Here is a 22,799-nt window from a genome sequence, read left to right as displayed (position 1 = left end):
CATCTGAGTGCAGCTACTGAGTAGGTGTTTTGATGTATAAGGCTGGGGTAGAGAAGAGAGTGTGTTTGTTTGCTTGGTTGCTTTACAGCTTTACTAAGGTATAATTGACATACAATACACTGCACACATTTAAATATTGAACAGTGTACTACTTAATAAGTTTTGAAATTTTGTGTTTATTTGTGTTTAAAACTTAAAGCACTATGAATGCAACCCAAGTGTCCATTCATCTGAATAGAGAAGCAAAATGTGGTATGTACATACAATGGAATATTATTCAGCCTTTAATAGGAAGGAAATTGACACATGCTATATATGAATGAACCTCGAGAACATCATGCTAAGTGAAAAAGCCAGTCTCAAAAATACAAATACTTTCTGATTGAGCTTATATGAGGAATTTAAAGCAGTCACAAAGGGCTTAGAGACAGAACGTAGAATGATGGTTGGCAGAGGCTGGGAGGAGGGCGGGGAATGGAGAGTTATTGTTTAATGGGTACAGAGTTTCAGCTTTGCAACATAAAAAAGCTCTGGCGATTGGTTGCACAACAATGTGAATATACTAAACACTACTGAACTGCACACTTAGAAATGGTTGTTAAATTTTATGTTATGTGTTTTTTACCACAATTTAAAAAGTAATGCAGTGAAACAGAGTGCAAAGAGCAAGGTATTTTTTTGGTAACTGCAGATTTCAGTTCATACATGTACTATGTTGTTAGCTCAATTTGAATAATATCTTTATGATGGAAATTTATTATTTGGATTAGTTCAGGTCCTCTAAGCCAAGATGGAATTCAAAAGAAGAAATTTATTTAATGGGGGAAATGCCTGTGATGGACAAAGGAGATGAAGCTGGAGTAGCCAGTGAGAGTGTTCAGACCATAATACAGGTCACGGAAAGAAAAGAGGGAGGATTGGAGAGGAAATTTTTCAGATGATAGCATCTAACAGCATTTCAGCCAGGCAGATGGGGAGTCCCTAAGCCAAAGTTGCCCATTAGATGAGTCCCTGTAACCACTTCTCACCTGAGATCACTTCTCCTTCCATACAAAATAGATGACCAGGTGAACCACTCACAGCTTTGCCCCTTGAAAAGATTTTCCTGCTTTACTGTCTTTCAGGGCCTCCCACGAATGTGGTTGTGATGCAGCCACCCTCCATGTTTGACTTGTACCCACATTCTAAGCCAGCCCATCTCTAAACCAAGCTCAGGCTTTTCCCTCCTTTTTAGCTGGTCGTGACCCTCTCCCCTCCCTTAATGTGGTCATGAGTCTAAGCTGGTGCAAGTGTGGTGGATGACAAGTTGGCTTGGACTTCCTGCTCATGCAGCTTACTCATGCTGTCTGGTCCTAGTGGGACTTGATCCTGGACAGAACTTTTCCATTTTACGATGGACTGAAGCTGGGCCTGTCCAACTTTATGCCTCGGTGGATCCAACACAACCCAGGTCACAATGATCAGGGCTGGATGCATGCTTAAGCATTCCATCTCTACCAGGGTCTAGTAACAGGCCAGGAGCTGTTTTTCCAAAGGCGTGAAATTTCCTCCTGTGGACATCATGGTCTTTTTCCAAAACCCCAAGTCCTGCATTGTGGTCCCTCCACTGGATCTTGCTTTAAGCTTCACACTGCATCTTTTCCCACCACTGATACCTCCAACACTGTAGGGCCTGCTCTATCATATAGTGCAATTGACAGGGCTGTTTGCACCATAGCCTGGACCTGCAGCAGAGTCCTTTCTTGCCCCAGGCCCTTTTGGGGCTGGCATCTATTTGTATCACCTGGTATATGAGCATATGAAGTATTTCTAAATGTGGTCTGCATTGCTCCTGGGGAGGCCTACCAGTAGAGAGAAGATGATGGCAGGGCTCAGCCTCTCTGCTATCATCTCCAATAATTCCACTCTGGCCCCCAATTTGTGCACCCCATGCAAAAAAACAAAAGCCTTTCTTTAGAGTTTAGTGACTATATGTTGTTGCTAAGGCATGTCCCTTGGTGGGAGAAGGTGGCTGACCTCCACTCCAAGCAGTTTATCAAAGCTTGCTTTCTAACCACATCCAGTGCCCACCTCCACCTCAGAGAAGATTGCCCCCTTCTGCCCTTTGCCCTCTTCCATCCGGGTGGGAGCAGACAGAAAACTTCACTGCTGCCTTGCCTATCGTTGCCATGACGCACATCAGTGTGGAAGTTAACAGCATGGATTTGGGGTTCTGTCAGAGCTGGATTCCATTCCTGTGTGACCACGGACAACTCGCCTAAGCTACTCTATTGCTCAGTTCCTGATCTGTAAAATGATACCCATTTCATAAGACCGTTTTGAGGATTAAATGAGATGATGATTATGAAAACGTGTTAGGCGAGACAGTGTTGCTATCCTCGCTCCACTAGCAACAGTGGGTTTAGGGGCTCTTTTCCTCATTTAACTGGAAGTGAGAGCTGGAATTGTCTGTTTCATACATTCCCCCAGGATGTAATCCCTATTTAGGGATGTCTCTTGAATTTATGCCATTTAATAATCAACCAGTTTTTTTCCTTCTAGGAATGCAGGACGTGGGGATTGAGAGAAACTGCAGTTAGAACGTATGAAGCACCAGAGGGTGAATGGAGTAGAGGCCTCACAGTGAGGTAGGGGAAGGCAGACACTCCGACAAATCCAATTAACTTTCTGGGTCTGTTTCCTCTATTTGGAGAATAAGCAGAATAATAGATAATATTACAAGGTTGTTGCAAGGGTTTGCATAAATTATGCTTAGCACGGTGCCAAGGGCATAGTAAGTGCGGAGCAAACAGTAGCTGCTAGTATTAGCATGTTAAGAAGCGTCTGCGCTCTAGTCAGCACGGAGGTGGGTGGAGCAGCGCTGGGCGGAGCCTCTGGAAGCCCCGCCCCTCACGCACGCGTCCGGTCGCTCCGGCAACGCTCTGCTAGGTCGCAGCCCGCGTGACGCTCGGCCGCTGGAACACGGCGCTCTTGGCTTCACTGAGCAGTGGCCCAGGGCCACTTGGGCAGAGTCATGACTGATGAGGACTCTGAGACCCCTGTCAGCGAGTTGCAGGGCGGGGAGGAGAACGAGCTGCCTGTTATCCAGCTGTGTGGGCTGGTGGAAGAGCTCAGGTACGGCCGGCCGGCTTCTGGAGGTTCAGAGGTCAATTGTACTTCTTGGTCTCACGGCGTATCCCGTTCTAGCAGCTGAATAGATGTACCTTCTATATGTCTATACATAGTTTAGATCAGAACTGAGGTAATATTACTAATAGCTGCAATTTTTTGACTACTTGTTATGCGCCAATTATTTTGCACGTAGGACCTTCTATAATGGCACAGTAGCCCTAGAAAGTGGGTGAGGAACCAAGACACAGAGGTTAAGTCACCTTCCTAGTCAGCGGTGGTGCCGGGATTCAGACGCAGGTACGACTCCACAGCTGACACTCGGGGCATGATATGCTAAAAAAAAAAAGAAAAGAAAAGAAAAGGCGTTTTGATTTCTCGGCCTTTCCATTGAACCTTTTCCATTAATCTTAAAATTCAGCCTACAGGAATTCACTCAGTAATATATGAAAATATCCAAGCTGTTCATATATGTATGTATACATGCACGCATAACCTGTATGTTATATATATGGAAAAGCTAAAAAGGTCAAAATCTTGGCAGGCACATACAGGATAAACTCTAGCTGTCATCTCTAGTTGTTTAAAAACCATCTGTTCAAAGCTTTCCCACCGTTTATAATACACTTCTTGTGGATACTTCATCTCTCTGGTGCTGGGAAGAACAGCTGAGAAACAAACCAAAGAAACATCCGAAGATTGTGCCTATGTAGTAATCTCAAGCATGTAGTAGTTCAGAAGGAATTTCACAAATGGGTTAGAGGATACTGGAAGGTGGAACTTGTAGCTTCATCTCAGCAACAATTTTCAATATAATCCCAGTTCTCTCAACTTTGTGGCTCATTAAACATTTTTTAAAAATCACACACTTAAATAGCACTTACTGTGTGCCAGGCACTGTTGTAAAGGCTTTGCATTCCTTAATGCAACCCTAAATAATAGGTGCTGTTATTATTCCCATTTTACAGATGTTAAGTGTCTCGCAGAAGGTCATATGTAGGTCATATTAAGTGTTAAATACTAGTTATTTGGGATTTAAACTCTTGTTAGTAGTACTTACTTAGGTACCCTCTGTCTTGCAGCTATGGAAACTCTGCTCTCAAAACTGAGACAGAGATGTTTGAGAAATATTATAATAAACTGGAGCCCGGAGATCAGCGACATCCACGATTATCAGAAATTAAAATATCAGGAGCAGAATTTGCACAGGTACACTGTGGAGACCTAAGAATTCTTTTATTTTGTTTGTCCCTTTAGATGCAAGTGGTATTTTGTATCTGCCTTTGGTCTTTGTGTATTTCTTTGGCGGAGGGGCATGTGATTTTCTTCCTGTTCTACTTTTGATTCTTCCTTCCCTCCCAAGGTTCTCTTTCAAGTGAGTGTGAAGGGAATCAATTTCAATTAATAGTGGATTGACTCACCCAGAATATCTTTGTTTGAAATAATTCCCTTAAATTGGGGGACTCAAATGTTTGCAGGGCCTAGCTAGCCACATATAGGAGTGAAGTGGGTCTGCTGTGGACACGGGAGAGTTCCTCACTCGTCTAAAAGTCCAACCAGGTGGCCTGGTATTGCCAGAGCAGCTGATTTTACAAGAGAAGCTGGAAATCTAGATTATTTCAGTGGACTCTCCTGATTTTCAAATGTGGGTAATTAATTTTTGAAAATTTAAAACTGGATGTAGATCTGTCTTTTGAGGGCCAATCTCCTCTTTAGGCCCACACGTTCCCTTGGGCCATCTGCTGGCGACCTTTGGCTTAAATGTGTAGGGAATCAAAATATTTTTGTCTGTTTAGTTGTGTGTTTTTTTTGTTTTGTTTTGTTTTTTGCTTAATACTATGCCCCCAGATAGCAATTTCTCTTCTGTGTTCAGTTTAGGAAGCATTGAGCTCTGGACTTCCCCTGACACTGACTTGAATGCTAGTCTATAGCAGGTTCACAGTCCTTCCACACCCTCAAGACACTTTCCCTTATTTATTTTCAGTTCATTATCCAACATAAGCCTTTGAATTCTTTAGCACAGGACCTTAGGCTGACTTGTGAAATAAACATCACCTTGGGCCTAATATCCCGAATCCTTTCACACTGAGTTTGTTCTCCCTGGCTGTCACTCAAAGTAATTTCTAGCAGGTCTCAGTAGTCATTTTGATGCCCAACTTGAGCATCAATTCCTACCTGACAATGGCTTGGTTTTCCTTGTGTTGCAGTTACGAGGTAGGCGTAGATCCAAATCCCGCATAGGTATGGACCGTGTGATAGGCCTCAGTTGCGACCAAAAATGTGAGCTTGTACAAAAGGAGCTGGAAGACATGAAGGATGAAATAAGGCACATGAGAGCAAATGCTGAACGAGACCTGCAGCATCATGAGGTATACTGTTTTCTCTGTAGCCCACCCTACCTGGGCTCCCCACTTCCACCTCATAGAGAATGTTCATTTAATTTTTATTATTTTGAAAGAAACATAAGTAGGAGAAGACAAATTTAAGGCCTACTTTTAAGGAACTTCCCACCTGCTTGAGGAGACAACAAATTTTAAACATTTATTTATTTATTTGAAAGACAGAGAGGGAGGGAGAGCAGGGGGGAGGGGCAGAGGGAGAGGGAGAGAGAGAATCTCAAGGAAACTCCGCGTCGAGCGCGGAGCCTGACACGGGGCTCGATCTCGCGACCCTGAGATCACCACCTAAGCTGAAACCAGGAGTCAGGTGCTTCACCGACTATGCCACACAGGCACCCCTAAACTTTTTTAAATGGGAAATTTCAAAAATGCACACATATAGAGAGGCTAGCACAATGGACCCTTGTGTGCTCAACAGCCACGAACATATGGCCACCCTTGTTTCCTCCATATCCCAACTTCTCCCTCATGATAGGCCACTGGGCTATTATGAAGTGACACCTCAATATATCATTTATCTATAAATATTTCAGTATATGTCTCTAAGATATGGATTCTTTTTTTTTAAGATTTTATTTATTTGAGAGAGAGAGTGTGAGAGAGAGAGAGAGCATGAGCTGGGTGAGGGGCAGAGAGAGAAGCAGGCTCTCTGCTGAGCAGGGAGCCTGATGCAGGGCTCAATTCTGGGTCCCTGGGATCATGACCTGAGCCAAAGGCAGATGTCTAACTGACTGAGCCACCCAGGTGCCCCTAAGATATGGATTCTTTAAAAAAAAATAACCATAATAAGCATGAATTCACTTAAAAATGTATGGTAATTCCTTAATAATATAAGGAGTCTGGGGTTTAAGTCAGTGAGTTGGATGAAAAATCTTTAAATCGCTTTCTGGGTGCAGCACTCATGACCATGGTCCATGTCTTGTTGGAGACCAATAACGGTCAGTTTTCCTCCAGAGAAGAAACATCACTGTTAGTTCAGTTGCCCATGGATGGAGTTGTTGGCTTGCATTGGAGAGCATTATTGTATGAAGAACAAATATTTCTGTTCTATTTAGAATTTTTTCTATTTCTAAATGTGGGCACACAGACTCACACTCATTGCCTCCAGAGGGATAGATCAGTAGACTCATGTCTTTATTGGTAGAATCATCTGTACCACATAAACCTAACTTTCCTTCCCTCTCTCCCTTCTTTGTGCCCTCCCCCCTCCTTCTTTCTCTTGCCAAACATGCATTGTTGAATTATAACATGTTAATGTGGGATAGAGTGGCCAAAGAAGACTTTTTTGAAGAGGTGGGGCTATACATAGGGCTTGGCATGGTCTTGAAGAATAATGAGAAATAAAGTAGAGGACTAGGAAGAGAAGGGCACCCTAGGTCAGGTGAATGACATGAGCAAGGAAGTAGAGGTGGGAATGAACGTGGCAAGTCCAAGATATCGAGGGGGCTGGTGTGATTTGGGGGCTGTATGAGGAAATTGGGGCTGTGAGACCTTGAGAGCCAGGCAGGGGAGTTTATCTTTGATGCCTTAGAAAGCAGGACCCCAATGAGGATGGCTGAGCGGGAGAGTGAGTGACCTGTTGAAAGTGGCAGTTATGGTGGATTGATGTTCAGGCACGTGAAGACCATGGGGAGGGCAGAGACTGGCCAATGAAGGAAGATGCTTTCGCTTCTTGGTGCCCAGGGACAAAGCTGGGACTAAGGTGATTTGCTGTGCAGCTACAGATGCCTTTTCATTTTATTCTTTCAGATGACGTGTGTGTGTGTTTTCTTATTTAAAGACAGTCTATGTTGTAGCAAGATTTGAATGTAGAGATAAGCTAAAAGAACATTTGTAAGAATCCACAATCTACCTAGAGGTGTTTATCTCCTAGAGTTTAGATTATTTTCTAGGTATATATGAATTTTTTTATAAAAAGTATTATATTATTTTGTAAATTGTATTTTGCATTTACTGTCTTTCCATGTCAATACATATATTCATTGATACCATCTTCTTTCAAATTACTGAAGTATATATATATTAAGAGTGTTGGTCTCCCTGGTCATCTGTCTCTCCGGATGTGACTGTGGCTAATGTTTTGGTGTATATCTTTCCAGATTATTTTTTATATCCTATCCTATCCTATCACATTATATTAATGTTATAATTTTTAGTGGATAAGTAATATTTCAGATATGGAAATATATGTAGAGATGCGTGAGGCCCTGTTTTTATTTATTCACCCCCTTCTTACGGATACCCCCTTTTTTTTGAGGCCTGCTTTTTAAAAAAAATTTTTATTTGTTTGAGAGAGAAAGAGTGCCCCAGCACGGGGGAGGGGCAGAGGGAGAGAGAGAAGCAGACTCCCTGCTAAGCAGGGAGCCCGATGACATGAGGCTTGGTCCCAGGACCTGGAGATCATGACCTGAGCCTAAAGTAGACGCTCAACAGACTGAGCCACCCAGGCGCCCCAAGGCCTGCTTTTTAATAATAACATTCATATAGTCAAAGTTGTATCTTAGAGATATATTTCTAAGGCTAAGAAGAAACATTATGTATTAGGACACAAAGAGGCCTGAGAACTTAGGTTTCCTTAGAGGGAGATGTCCCTGAGGATTTTTGGAAACTGTTCTTTCTTTGTGCTGACTCCTCCAGGCTATCATTGAGGAAGCCGAAATTCGATGGGCTGAAGTTCAGAAAGCAGTGCATGAGTTTAAAAAAGATATTCTAAAAACCATAAACAAGAAGAAAGGGAGTATTTTGGCCACTCAGAAAGTGATGAAGTACATTGAGGACATGAACCGCCGGAGGGTGAGTTGGCAGGAGGCTGGAGCTTAGAAAGGGAGAATAGATTCATAGGATGAAGACATAAAAATGATCCATGTGACACAGCCCCACTCCATTTGGCCTACCATAAATGTCGTCCACACGTGGAGATTTATTGCAACCCACGAAGTGTGTGTCTTAAAATGCATGTTTATCAAGGCTAAAATCAATCAGGCCAGGTGAATATTAATAGTATCTCAGACTGATTTTTTTTCTTTTTTATTGTTGCTGTTTGTTTCAAGATCTGATGTTTTCTAGAGAAAAGTGGTGTGAGTCTATCTAGTCAGGTGACTCTATGGAGGGTACAGGTAAATCTCAAGCTCTTTAAGTTCCATTATTATAACAATGAGATATAAAATGTTCCTTCACTTTCAGAGATTTTGTAGCATGTCGAGCTTTGGATCCTTGATATAGGTAGGGTTACTAATCTTAACATGTTATAAGTGATGAAAATTATGTAAACTACCAAGAGAATAAAAGACCAAAGGATCATAAGGTCATTTTGTCAGGAATGACCCCTATATCCAAACTATATACCCAAATTATCAAATTTAAAAGCAGTAGAGAATTTACACAGAGCAGACCTAGTTACCTCTGCTTCTTGGTCATGAATGAAGTGTTGTTGTTGTTGTTTTTAAGATTTTATTTATTTATTTGAGAGAGAGAGAGAGAGCACACACAAGTGGGGGGAGGGGCAGAGGGAGAGGGAGAAGCAGACTCCCCTGTTCAGCAGGGAGCCCAATGCGGAGCTCAATCCCAGGACCCTGAGAGCCACCCAGGAGCCCCTGTCATGAGTGAAGTGTTACAGCAATGCCAGCTTGGGTAAATGTAAAAAGACCTAAAAATAAGTGACTGAATGTTAGGGCTCAAGGTTTAGTTTGTAGCCCCAGACCTACCAACTTTTCAAACCAACAGGGAAGACAAAGAAAAGTGGATTAAAATTTACTTGTCTTTTTTAGGATAATATGAAGGATAAATTACGTTTGAAAAATGTTTCTCTCAAAGTGCAGAGGAAAAAGATGCTTTTACAGTTGAGGCAGGTATGTGGCTGGCCCTTCTTTCCTTCCTTCCTTCCTTCCTTCCTTCCTTCCTTCCTTCCTTCCTCCCTTCCTTCCTTCCTTCCTTCTTCCTTCCTCTTTCATTTGTACATTCGTTCATTCGTTACCATGGAAGGTAGAACAACTCATTCCCAAAGATGTCCATGTCCTAATCCCTGAAGTCTGTGTATCTGTTATCTCACATGGCAAAAGAATTTTGCAGAGGTGATTAAGTCAAGGATCTTGAGATTATCTTAAAATAATCTCCCCCTGATTCAAAGGAAGATTATTTTGGATTATCTAAATGGGCCCAATATAATCCCAAAGGTCCTTGTAAGAGGTAGACAGGAGAGAGAGATGGGATACTGGAAGCAGAGATCAGAGTGATGAACTTTTAAGATAGAGGAAGGGATCATGAACAAAAGAGAGCAGGCAGCCTCTAGAAGCTGAGAAAGGCAAGGCAGCAGATTCTCCTCCAGGGCCTCCAGGAGAAATGCAGCTCTGCCAACTCCTTGAGTTTAACCCCATGAACCATTTTGGACTTCTGACCTCATGAGCTGTAAGATAATCGATTTTTGTGTTAAGCCACGGAGTTTGTGGTAATTTGTCACAGCCGCGATAGGAAGCTCCTACAGTTCTGGTGCCGGCACATCTGTAGACGAAGTTGGCTTGAATTTAAAAGACCCTCGTGACATACTTGTTGACCTTTTTTGGTGAGTATGGCCTGGGTGGCACAGTTTGAGTGTGCTTTGGTTGCCTGTGCAGCCGACTAAAGGCTCCTAATTAAACGCAGTAAGCAGACCGGGCAGGGGGCCTCTCAAGTGTGATTACACGGCTCCCTCCCTCGAATTAACTCGAACATGGGCACCGACAGCTTGTGCATTAGAGGCGGCCACTGACAACGACAGAGTCTGGAACTATTGCCTGATTGACTTGGGATCCTGAAAGACAAACTGGGACAGCTTCAACAACGTGAAGTGACTGAGCACAAATGTAAGCTCCTCCATTTTGATCCCCAGGATCAGGTCTGCACAGGTAGCAGCTGGCTTAACCGTAGAGTACCTGATAAAGTCCGCTCAGCCGGAGGCAATGCTGTGGCCTGGGCTGCACCCAGAGAACCACAGGGCCCCCCCGCCCAAGAAAGGGGTGGGCTTGCTCCTCTCGTTCCGCGTAGCCCTACCTGGAGCATCACGTCTCCGTGAGAGCTGTACTCTTGAAAGAACTGGTAACCTAGGGCTCACCCAGAGGGAGCCAGAGAGCAAGGGGAACGGAGAGACCATCAGAGAGGACCTGGGGCTGATGGGCCCAAGCAGACTCAGGAGGGCTGGCTGCTAGCTCCAAGAGCACGGGCTGTGGGGAGGAGAGCACGCACAGCTCTGGAGGTCCCCAGTGGAGTGAAGGCCGGGGTGGCCATGTCATTGAAGGAGATTTGAGGTTATGAGATTAGTGTAAGAAAGTAGAGAGGAGCGGCCTCCAGATAGAGAGTTCCTGGTACTCCGGGCTTCATGCAAGCTCAGGCATCCTGAGGAGGGGATTTAAGTGTGAGGGAGGGAGGAGATGGATGACTTTTAGCCTAAGCCATTGCTGCACAGAGCTGACACTGAGGTGGTCCTGACCTCAGGAGCTCACAGGCTAGCGGGGAGTGGGGGTGGTAGGAAAAGGCGGGATGCGTCACTGCTAGCCAGGGGCAATGGCAGCAGGGACCACAGAGCCACAGTGGGGGATTCTCCTCCTAGGAGTGTTTAAGCTGGAGGATGGGTCATTACTGGGGCTTAAGGAAATTGTTGTGTTGGTTTAGGGGAAAGGGAAGAAGCCTCCTTGGAGGTAGTATTGCGTGGGTAGAGCACGGGGCTGAGGAACAGTTCCTGGGTTTGGCTGTTGCCTACCACCAATGTAAGATAGCCTAGACCTGGTGGGGCAGGTAAGGCAGGCCAGGTTGGGGAGGGAACCCAGTACCCTGATACAACCACAGTACAGAAATGTCATGTGATCACAGGAAGGGAATTTATGGGCTGCTGGTCCTGGGTTTTCCAGGGTAAAAATAACTTTTATATGGTCTCCTTCTTATTCTTCTTTCATAGCCCTGTTTAGATACTACCTTTTAAGTGGGAAGCTTTTCTTCTCTGGCCTGGCTGAGGGGCTTCCGTGTGTCCTCTGCCCCTCCCACTACACCACACCGCGACCTGTCTGTGAACCCTGGTTGAATATGTGCTCCTTGAGGCCAGGGGGTATTGTATTTATTCAGATTTCCACCCCAGTGCCCTGCACCATGCCTGGCACCAAGCAGATCCCCCACCCATGTTTGTTGAATGACTGAATGATGACTGACTTTCAGAATCTCATCGGTAACTGCAAGGTGTGAGTCAGATTCTGAAGTCACAACCTCACATCATTTCTTTCTTCTTTCTGAGCTATAGAAGGAAGAGGTGGGCGAGGCTCTCCATGAGGTTGATTTTCAGCAGCTGAAGATTGAGAATGCTCAGTTTTTAGAGACCATCGAAGCAAAGAATCAAGAACTGATCCAGCTAAAGCTGGCATCTGGAAACACCCTGCAGGTCCTCAACACATACAAAGTAAGGTCCGCCCTGATGCCCAGGTCCCCGAGGCCTCCCACACCCACCTATCCAGCCACAGTGAGGTTGCCATGCACCGCTGAGGTGCGACACAAGGGCTTGGGGTCCTTCCGTCTACTGTTGCTCCCTGATTTCTCTTGACAAAGCCATTCTCCTCAAATACTCTGAGTGTTCCTGCAACCCAGCTGTGCATTGCATTTTTGAAAATATACAAACACCCTAGTCCAACCCTGACCAGTTGAATTATGGCGTGAGGGCCATGCATCTATTTTTTTTAATGCCCCCAGTGTTTTTTATGCACAGTGAGTTTTGAGAACTAACCACATTTAGGGCCCTGTTTAATTTAGGCCTGTAAGAAGCACTTCCCTGCTTAAAACCCTCCAGAAGAAAACTCTCTTAGCTAAAAATCAGAAAACTAATATATGATTCCTCATCCACACAGAACCCTTTTGGGAGAGAGAGAGGTACTATTAATAATTAAGCAGGGACCACAGCCATAAATGCCCAGCCACCCTGCTAGCAAATTGTATAACGCAGTAGTCAGCTAACTGTGGGCCAGTGTATCCTGCCCACTGGCCTGTGAACTAAGAATGGTTTTTACAGAAGGATATTTGTAACCAATTTGATAGAGAATGCTACCTTTGAAACCTAATTAAACAAAATTGGTTTCTCCCCCAGAAATTCCATTCTTCTCATTAGTAGACCTGTATTCCAAAATGTACTTAATGATTATATTTTGAATTCCATCAACAAAATGTGTGGAAATTTATATTTTTCTTTTGTTAATATAAGTAATTACATAATATCCTCAGTTTTGCCTCTCGGCCCACAAAACGTAAATATTTGCTATCTGGCCTTTTACAGAGCAAGGTGGCTGACCCCTGGCCTAGTGCCTGCAGGACAGGGGTGGCTACAGGCTTAGGTAACTCACAGGTGGTCTTCATTCGGCCCACACAGTGTCAGTTTAAAACGTAAATTTGGAAGTGTTTAGATTAGACTATTACGTTTGTCCAGCACTTTCCTTTTACAAATGAAAAACCTGAAGTCCAAAGAGAGTAACTGCCAACTTCAAGCAACAAGTTTTTGACAGGGTTGAGGCTCCTAGTCCAGTGCGTGTCCCACCTAACCCAGCTGCCCGTCCCTGGCATAAAGCGCATAGATAACATCATGCTGGCATTTTGAAATTCATGTGTTCTCCGTCTGCAACAGATCTTCCACTTTGATCTCATCCTATCAGTAGTTAGCTTATCTGATCACTGTAATTTCAAGATGAAGCCGGTCCCTGTGACTTGAGCCTTCGTTGGCTGGAGAGCTGGGTAGTATGTGGCTACATGGCATTGGATCTTGATCGTATCCTGTGGAATCAACTTAAGTAGCACAGGGCCTGTCTGGTCTTGTGTGGAAAAGCCAGGGGTTTGGAGTGGAGCTACTGGTTTGTAAAATGAAACTGCCAGGTCCAGGGCCTGAGCTCTTTAGGACAGGTCTAAACGCAAAGGACAGATTGTTTGCGATACCCATGCAGCAGCAACACGGGCCACAGTGCGTAGAATGGGAGCTTCTCCAGGCAGGATCCCAGGGGTCATCGTGCCTGTAGGCCTGTTTCAAATAATAGTAAGCAGATGGTGGAGCTCGGGAGGAGATGCCTACAGGAGTCCTCCGGTGGACACAGCGACGGGTGGAGGGAGAAGCAGGCTCATTTCTTCTGTGTGTCAGTTCTTAGGTCTTCTGGGAGAAATGGAGGCAGAGTTTTGGAGTCAGGCCTCACCAGGGTTTGAATGGGGATTCCACTAGGCACCATGGGTCAGAGGCAGGTTTTTGTGACTCGCCACCGGGATAGAGCTCCAGCTGGTCTCTGCTGTGTTCCTAGCACTGAGCACAGTGCCTGGCCAAGCAAGTCCTCAGCCAGTATTGTCAAGTGAGCTGCTAGCAATTGAGGTGTGTGTTTAGGGGATGGGAGGGTGGCAGGAGGGACCACTTTCATATGAATATCAAATACCCATCTCTAAGACCTTGTGAAAGCATGCACAATAACTGTTACCAATGTGTTTGCTTCAGCAGCGCATATACAGAATAAATGTTACCAAACATACAAGGACCTGTGGAGTGCCAGGCACCGGGCTAAGTGCTGAGGATATAGGTATGAAGGAGACAGACATGGTCTCTTCTGTGAGTTTGGTGCGTGAGCTTCAGCCAAAGGGGCACCTTTATCTCCATCTTTATGCTGTCAAGCCCTGCCTCGTGGAATCTGGTAAAATATAAGCGTGTGATGGCAGCCATGATGTGTCATTCCTAACTGACTGTAAACTAGTGATCCCCATGTAAACTAGTCCCTTGTTGTAGGTAGAATTCCAGGATGTCCCCCAAGACTCCCCACCCCCTGGTGTATATACCCAGTACAATCTCCAAGGCTGTGGGGATGATGGGTTCAATTATTAGGTTCTGTTCTGTTCTATGATTATGTAGTATGATTCTGTTCTGCCATCGTTGATGTTAAGAATAGGAGATTATTGGATGGGCCTGACCTAATCACATGAGCCCTTTAAAGGCAGAGAGTTTTGTCTGGAAGAGGAAGTCAGGAATTTGAAGCATGGAGGGAATTCTCTAGGCGAGAAGTTCTCCACTGCTGGCTTGAAGGTAGAGGGACTGCGAAGAGCTGAGGGCCACCTCCTGCTCACAGCTAGAAAGAAACAGAGACGTCAGTCTTACAACTTCAAGGAAATGCATTCTGCCAAGTCTGTGAGCTCGGAAGAGGACCCCAGCTCCAGAGGAGAGCCAGCCCTGGCCAACATCCTGATTTCAGCCCCAGGGGACCCTACCTGGGCAGAGAATCCAGCCACACTGTGCCTGGACTTCCGACCTATAGAAGCTGAGATAATAAATGGGTGTTGCTTTACGCCACAAAATTTGTGGTAATTTGGTACACAGCAAGAGAAAGCTAAAGTGCCTTTTCAGAAGTAGCCACCTCAAGTGGCCAACGTCCTGCTCAGAATCACAAATAGCTCTCCTCATACCTTCTGGAGAGCCCAGCCCCAGTAGAGCCAGGGACTGCCTTGCAGTAGCCTTTGCAATTCCATTCTTTCCTGCCTTGGCTCTCTGCATTGTGGGGTTAATGCCTTCCCTCCGCTCTCCTTTCCCCGCACCCAAATTTCTGGTTTGCAGTGGAGTCCTGTGCTGCCTCCCCTCCCCCGCAGCCCACCCCCTCAGTCTGGTCTCTTACTCACGGCACTTTCCTAAGCAGAGCGATGTCGTGCAGGATGTGGAGCAGGACATGAGCCTTAAAGAAGGGAGGATTGGCGAGAAGAGAAATGAGGGGAATGGCCCCCAATGCCCTGAGGTCCCCAGGCAGGTGGCTCCAGGGTTTTCTGCCTGGTCTAAGATTTGATACCCTGGGTATATTGCTCCAGCATCCCCTGTCTCAGGCTTTTCCTTAGCTTGGCATGTTCTCCCTTCCCCTCTTACTTAGACACACTCAACAGCCTTTCAGCTCCCTTTCCAGTATCCTTTCCCCCAGGGAAACCTCGACCACTGTCCTCATATTCTCAGCGCCAGGCACAGTTGCAGCTTTATATGGCTTCTGGCGCCTCCATCTAGGCTGTGAGCCGGCCTCTGGCAGGCAGGGCCTAGGCTGCCGTGCTGGTCAGTGCCTGGTGCAGGGTGAGTGTGTTCTCAGAGTCCGTGGAGTGATCCCCCCGGAGTCACTGGCTTCTGTCACTTGGCTCACTCTTCAGCCCAGCAAACCATGTCTCAACTTCTCCAGGCTGACCCTTCCCTGCTGGGGAGACAAAGGTGCAGCAAAGGGGCGAATCGGAGAAGCAGGGGCCTGGCGGGGAGCCAAAGGGCAGTGGCGAGTGATGCAAGAGGAAGCTGGGGGGCAGTTCGTGACGGAGCCTTCCAGGGTCAGCGGTGCTGGAGCCTGTGGGCCCTGGAGTCAGACTGCCTGGGTTCAAACCCTGCTTAACCTCTTATCTCTATGACCCTGGGCCAATTGTTTCACCCTCCAAAGAGTCAGTTCTTTCATCTGTAAAGTGGGATGCCGGTAGCTCACGGGGAGTGTTTCTCTCTCTTCATCCAGTAATGGCAGCCATTTGTATGAGTGTTCTCCATGTGTCAGGCTCTGCTCAACACTTTACCACCATTATCTCCCTTGAGCCTCTCCACAGCCCTATGAGGCAACCAGCCCAAGTTTAGAGAGGTTCTGGGACTTGCCCAAAGTTTCTTTTAGTAAATAATGGGGCAGAATCTGGGTCCTGGTGTGTCCGGCCACTCTGCAGGTCTTTACCTCCCCTACCATGTAGGCACCAGGATTCTGAGAAGGGCAGACCCAAGTTCCTGGATGGTCTTGCTGTCATCCTGCTTAAAAAAGAGCTGTCCGTCCTTCCTGTAGTTCTGAGTGATCATCTTTGCTCAAGACTTGCTGTGTTATATTTCAGAGCAAGCTACACCAAGCAATGGAAATGTCCATCAATCTGGACAAGGAGATCTTGCTGAGAAATGAATTACTTGAAAAAATTGAAAGAGAAACCCTACAAGTAGAGGAGGTAGGAGAGGGTAAAATATGCTGTTTCTGGTGTTTATCTCCTTCTGTCTACAAGGGCTTGAGCCAATGTACACCAAGACCTAGGTTTTTGTCTAGAAAAGCCTAGACCATGAAAGTCAAAATAACTCTGGGTCATTGAAAGAGGAAATGGTACCTGGAGTATTAGTAGTATTTTAGTCCAGGGGCACCTGGGTGGCTCAGTGGGTTAAGCGACTGCCTTCAGCTCAGGTCATGATCCTGGAGTCCCGAGATCGAGTCCCGCATCGGGCTCCCTGCTCAGCAGGGGATCTGCTTCTCCCTCTGACCCTCTTCCCTCTCGTGCTCTCTCTCATTCTCTCTCTCTCAAATAAATAAATAAATAAATCTTTAAAAAAAAAAAAGTAGTATTTTAGTCCAGCAGTATTTAGTCCAGTAGTATTTTACTGCTGGGTTAGGGTCTAGAGTTAGAAGTTGTGTAGAAATGACAAAATCATCTAGAAATCATGTAGAGTCCAAATAACCCTCGAGAATTCCTTAAGTGACCTGAAAAGTACCATACTCAAAGTGTTGTGTATACAACATCACAAAAAAGCCTATAATGCATGTAATCATCTAATTGGTATGAGAAAAAGTACACATGCCAAAATATAGTGCTTTGTAAAGGATAGAGAGTTCTTTAAATATGTAATTTTCACTCGGTACAGTGGATGCTGGGATGACAGACCTGTGACTTCTGTCCTGAGCCCACTCCAGGGCCTGCGGTCACTGTGTGAACAGATGTGTGGCATTATCTGAGCTCCCTACATCTCCATTGTGATTTAGTACTCTCACTATTTTGCTGAGTACCTACAGCTGAATTTCAGCAAGCTAAATGTACAAAGGATGTGACTCAGAGGACTTTTTTGGAAAGATGGGGGAAAGAGCATAAGCTTTGGTGTTGCCAGGTTCTAGCTTTCAACAAGCCTTTTAATGAGACAGGCCTCAGTTTCCACATCTTTGAAATAGGTGTCACAGGCTTTGTGGTGATCCGTTAGGACCAGGATAGCGATGCTTTGACAGTTGTCAGCCTCCCAAGCCATTCGTACAGTTATTAGTGGCCTTGTCTTGAAGGGGCCTAAGTATCCCCAGCAGTATGCGTGGCCCCAAACCTGTCCACGATAACCGAAAAGCCACAGGATGACTACATCTGACTCAGTTTTGTCATGGCATCCACGTCCTATCCTCGATGGAGAACCGACAACTGCAAAAAAACCGGTCTCGGTACAGAGTGGCCAGTAACAAAGTTAAAGCAAAAGTCTGTGTGCTCTCCTCATGCAGGATTTCTGTGGTATTTGTTTGGGGGGACATTTATTAGATTATAAGTAAAACATAACATCAGTTTTTAAAAGCCTGGCAGTCACTGCTTAGTATATTTTAGTTTTCTTGTGAACTTTTTTAACAGCTCTGTTGGGTTATAATTCACATACCATATTATTCACCCATTTAAAGTGCACATTTTAATGGTTTATAGTACATTCCCAGAATGGTGTAACCATCAGTACAATATTTTAGAACATTTTTGTCACCTTAGAAAGAAGCCCTGTACCTGCAAGAAATCCTTGTCCATTCCCCATCTCATCTCACTCCCACCCTCCAGCCCTGTGACCACTAATCCACTCTCTGTCCCTGTGAATTTGCCTGCTCTGGATGTTTCATTTAAAAGGGACCATACAGTATGTGGTCTTTCACGACTGGCTTCTTTAACAGTATTTTCAAGATTTGTGCTATAATATGTGTCGGGACTTTGCTTCTGTTCATGGCTGAATCATATTTACTTGTATGGATACACCTCATTTTATCCATTCATCAGTCAAGGGGGTTGTTTCCCATGGGTTGTTTTTGACTCTTATGAGTAACGCTGCTGTGAAGCTTCACATACAAGTTTTTGTGTAAATGTATGGTTTCTTTTCTCTTGGACATACAGCTAAAAGTGGGACTGTGGGTCATATATGGGGATATTATGGTTAACATTTAGAGAAACTGCAGAACAGTTTTTGGAAAGTGGCTGCACATTTTACATTCCCACCAACATGTGAGGGTTCTGATTTCTGCACATTTTCACCAACACTTGTTATTTTCAGGGGTTTTTGTTTGTTTTTTAATGGCTGTCCTATTGGGCATGAAGTGATATACCTCACTGTGGTTTTGATTTGAATTTCCCAAATGAATAATGACATTGAGCAGCCCTTCATTTGCTTATTGGCCATGTGTGGTTTTTTTTTTTTTTGAGAAATGTCTATTCAAACCCTTAACCCCTGAGTAAGTTTTTAATTGAGTTGTCTTTTTATAGTTGAGTTGTAAGAATTCTTTATGTATTCTGGATTCAAATACCTTGTTGGATATATGATTTGCAAATATTTTCTCCCATTCTGTGTGTTTCCTTCTCACTTTCTTGAAGATGCTATTTATAGTTTTTAATTTTGGTGAGCTCCAGTTTATCTATTTTTTCTTTTGTACTGGAACTTTCGGTACTGTATCTAGGAAACCATTACTTAGCTTAATATCATGAAGATTCAGTCCTATGTCTTATGTTACAAGTTTTATAGATCTTACATTTAGGTTTATGATGCATTTTGAGTTAATCTTGTGAACGTGAGGAAGGGGTCCAAAAGCTGAGAGAAGAAAGGAGATGAAGTATAGGGGCTCCATGCTTAGTGTGGAGCCCAGTGCAGGGCTTGAACTCATGACCCTGAGATCAAGACCTGAGCTGAGATCAAGAGATCAAGAGTTGGACGCTCAACTGCCTGAGCCTCCCAGGTGCCTCAGAGATGAAGTATGTTCATAGTGTTTGTTGTATTAGCCTTCCTCCTTACCATTGTGTGGTTCTCTCCATTTCTCTCTCTGGATTTGAGTTACCATCTGATGTAATTTCCTTACTCAAATATAGCTTTGTTTCACCCTGCCTTCTTTTTGCTGTTATTGTCAAATATATTTTATTTTTATATGTCACAGGTCCATAGTAGAATTATATACATATTGCTTTTATGAATTGCTTTTTTTAATGATTCATATTTTTTAAATTTTATTTTGTTATGTTAATCACCATACATTACATCATTAGTTTTAGATGTAGTGTTCCATGATTCATTGTTTGTGCATAACACCCAGTGCTCCATGCAGAATGTGCCCTCTTTAATACCCATCACCAGGCTGACCCATCCCCCCACCCCCCTCCCCTCTAGAACCCTCAATTTGTTTCTTAGAGTCCATAGTCTCTCATGGTTCATCTCCCCCTCCGATTCCCTTCCTACTATGAATTGCTTTTTAAATCAGCTAAGAGAAGGAGAATATGCAATTTTACTGTTCTTTATAATTATGTACCTAATTACCTTTACGTGCTATTTGTTTTCTTCACATGGTTTTAAGTTACTTTAGCTTAAGCTACTTTCACTAGTTAAACTACTTTGACTAGTTTTCAGCCTGAAGAACTTCCTTTAGTATATCTTGCAAGGCAGGTCTGCTTGCAACGAATTCTCTCAGTGTGTGTTTATCTGGGAATGTCTTTATTCTTCATTTAAAAAAATAAAGGTTATTTTATAATTGTTTTAGAAAATTGCGGAGAGTGCAGTGTTCCCAAAAATCTCACACCCATTTTCCCCCATTGTTAACATCTTACAGTGGAATATTTATTAAAATTGACAAACCAATATTGAAGCCTTATAATTAACATTTATAATTAATATTATTCATATAGCCTTGGTTTTTACCTGATGTCCTTTTCTGTGCTAGGATCCCATCCAGGATAACACATTACATTCAGTGTCACATCTCCTTAGGTTTCTCTTGGCTGCGACAGTGTCTCAGGCTTGACTTGTTGATGATCTTGACAGTTTTGTGAAGTGGTCAAGTATTTTGTAGAATGTTCCTCTATTAGGATTTGTCTGCTGTCTTTCCTGTGATTAGACTGAGGTTAAATGGTTTTCGGGAGGAAGATTGCAGAGGTGAAGTGCCATTTTCATCACATTATATCAAGGGAGCATACTGTCAACATGACTTACCACTGCTGATGTTAACCTTGATCACCTGCCTGATGTAATATTATAAGGGTTTCTCTGCTGTACAGTTACTCTTTCCTCCAATTTTCAGACTCAACTCTTTGGAAGGATGTTATCATGTGCAGCTCACACTTAAGAAGTGGGGACTTATAAACTATTTGGAATTCTTCTGTCTGGGACATTTGTCTATTCTCCATTTATTTTTTAATCATTTATTTATATCAGTATCAATTCATGGATATTAATTTTAGTATATGTGTTGTTGAAGTGAGCATGGATATTAATTTTATATGTTGGGTTGTAATCTAATACTATTTGTTTTATTATTCACATTGTTTCACCTTGGGCATTGGGAGCTCTTTCAGTTGGCTTCTACATCCCTTCGACATACCCCATTTGTGTGTGTGCACGTGTGTGTGAACACTTTTTCTTTTCTGGCACTAGAAAATGCTTGAGACTCATCTCCTATATTTCCTGCTCCAGCCCTAGAATTAGCCATTTCTCCAAGGAGTCCTGGTTCCTTTTATTTGAGAATAGAATTAGAAACCAAAATTTGAGTGTGCTCATTGTTTGCTTTCATTTTTGAAAGATAGTTTTGCTGGATAGAAGATTCTTGTTTGTTTGTTTTTTTAGAAGATTCTTGTTTGACAGGTTTTTTTTTTTCATTGAACCCTTAGAATATGTCATCCCACTGCCTTCTGGCCTCCACTGTTTCTGATGAGAAGTCAGCTATTGCTCTTATTTGGTTTCCCTTGAATGTAATAAATTGTTTTCTCACTGCTTTTGATATTTTCTCTTTGCCTGTCATTCAACATTTTGGGTATGATGTGTCTGGGTGTGAATTTCTTTCCAGTTTCCTATTCAGAGTTTGTTGAGCTTCTTGGATGTGTGGCTTATTATTTTTCATCAAAATAATATTTTTCATCAGATTTTGGAAGTTTTCGACCATTATTTCCTTGAATATATTTTCCTTTCTCTTTCTCCTCTCCTTCTGTTACTTCCATTACGTGAATGTTGGTACACTTTGTAGTGTTCCACATATTTCTCTGAGACTAAATTTTTCTTCGTTTTTCTCTGTGTTTTCCATATTGCATGATCTCTATCAGTCTACCTTCAAGTTTACTGATTGTTCTGCTGACTTAAATCTCTGATCTCCTCTTATGAATTTTTCATTTCAGGTATTGTATTGAAATACTCCAAATTTTCCATTTGTTTTTTTAAAAATAATTTCTCTTTATAGACATTCTCTATTTGATGAAACATTATCATCATATGTTCCTTTAATTCTTTAAAAATTGTCACCTCGGTTCTTTGAACATATTTATAATAACTGCTTTGAAGACTTTGCTAAGTCCACCATCTGGACTCCCTCAGAGGTAGTTTATGTTGCCTCCTTTTTTTCCTGTGTAGGTCACACTTTCCTTTTGCTTAGCCTATCTTGTAATTTTTGTTGAAGACTGGACATTTTAAATAATATTATAGCAATGTTGGATACTAATTCCACCCACTGCTTGCTTATTAAGTAATTTGGCTGGATTGATTTAGTAAAGTCTATTTCTCCTGCTGTTGGTAGCCTCTGGTGTTGCTCCTTAGAGGGGGCAGCCTTGATCATGGATACAGTGTCCCTGACAACCAGGAATGATTGGTGTTTCTGCTGAGTTCTCTTTGACTCTTTCCTTCATCTTCCCACCAAGCTTCTGGCTGGTCTGGTTCTATTGGTATCATACCCAGCTGTTAGCCTTCATTAATTACTAGCTTATTGCTCTGTTGCTTTCAACAACACCCTGGGACAGTAACTGCTGCATATTCTGATCTAATCAAAGTCAGACCCCTTTTCAGGGACCTTTTTGGCAGTCTTTGAGGTTTGCTTCAACCCCAATGGTCTCTTTCTCTGGTTCTGTTATACATCTAGCTGGTCCTCTCTTTTGCTTGTTGCTACTAATATTGTGGAATTATGGTCTCTTAATGGTTCTTTCTCTGGTTCTGTTAAATGTCTAGCTTGTCTGCTGTTTTGGTCTCTTAATGGTCTCTTTTTCTGGTTCTTTTAAACATCTAGCTGGTCTACTGTTTTGCTTGTTGCTACTAATATCATGGAACTTCCAGCTGCCTCTTAATTGCTCACCCCAAAGACCTCCATTGTTTTCCACAAAGTACTTAGGCATAAACTCCCCACACTTTGTTCCAAAGAAAGTCAGTCCTTCCAGGCAGCATTCTAGAGCTCTCTATTTTATAGCCTCTCCCCTTGAGCAAAACTTCTGTACTGCTGCGCTGGATCTGGGGATGGGAACAGTGGCCCACCTGTCTTGTGGTAACAGCCCTGTTCT

At 43.6% G+C, this 22,799-nt stretch overlaps 1 protein-coding gene across 3 annotated transcripts in view; it reads left to right on the top strand.

Annotated features, from left to right (window-relative positions):
* The first annotated feature begins 2,911 nt into the window (after positions 1 to 2,911).
* Positions 2,912 to 22,799, top strand: part of CFAP263 (cilia and flagella associated protein 263) — a 25,644-nt gene continuing 5,756 nt past the window's right edge. The window contains exons 1-7 of one of the 3 annotated variants that reach the window (XM_045891021.3): positions 2,912 to 3,114; positions 4,191 to 4,317; positions 5,316 to 5,477; positions 8,145 to 8,300; positions 9,275 to 9,355; positions 11,770 to 11,925; positions 16,356 to 16,463. In XM_045891021.3, coding sequence (XP_045746977.1) covers positions 3,014 to 3,114; positions 4,191 to 4,317; positions 5,316 to 5,477; positions 8,145 to 8,300; positions 9,275 to 9,355; positions 11,770 to 11,925; positions 16,356 to 16,463 — 891 coding nt within the window. In that variant the 5' untranslated portion in view covers positions 2,912 to 3,013. The remainder of the gene's footprint in view (positions 3,115 to 4,190; positions 4,318 to 5,315; positions 5,478 to 8,144; positions 8,301 to 9,274; positions 9,356 to 11,769; positions 11,926 to 16,355; positions 16,464 to 22,799) is intronic. The other 2 variants (XM_064580293.1, XM_045891022.3) reach the window with 2 other exon arrangements.

Source organism: Mirounga angustirostris, unplaced genomic scaffold, assembly GCF_029215605.1.
Source record: "Mirounga angustirostris isolate CCGP_5_RB_7025 unplaced genomic scaffold, mMirAng1.0.hap1 SCAF_16, whole genome shotgun sequence".
NCBI lineage: Eukaryota > Metazoa > Chordata > Mammalia > Carnivora > Phocidae > Mirounga > Mirounga angustirostris.
This window is presented reverse-complemented; position numbering and strand designations above follow the sequence as displayed.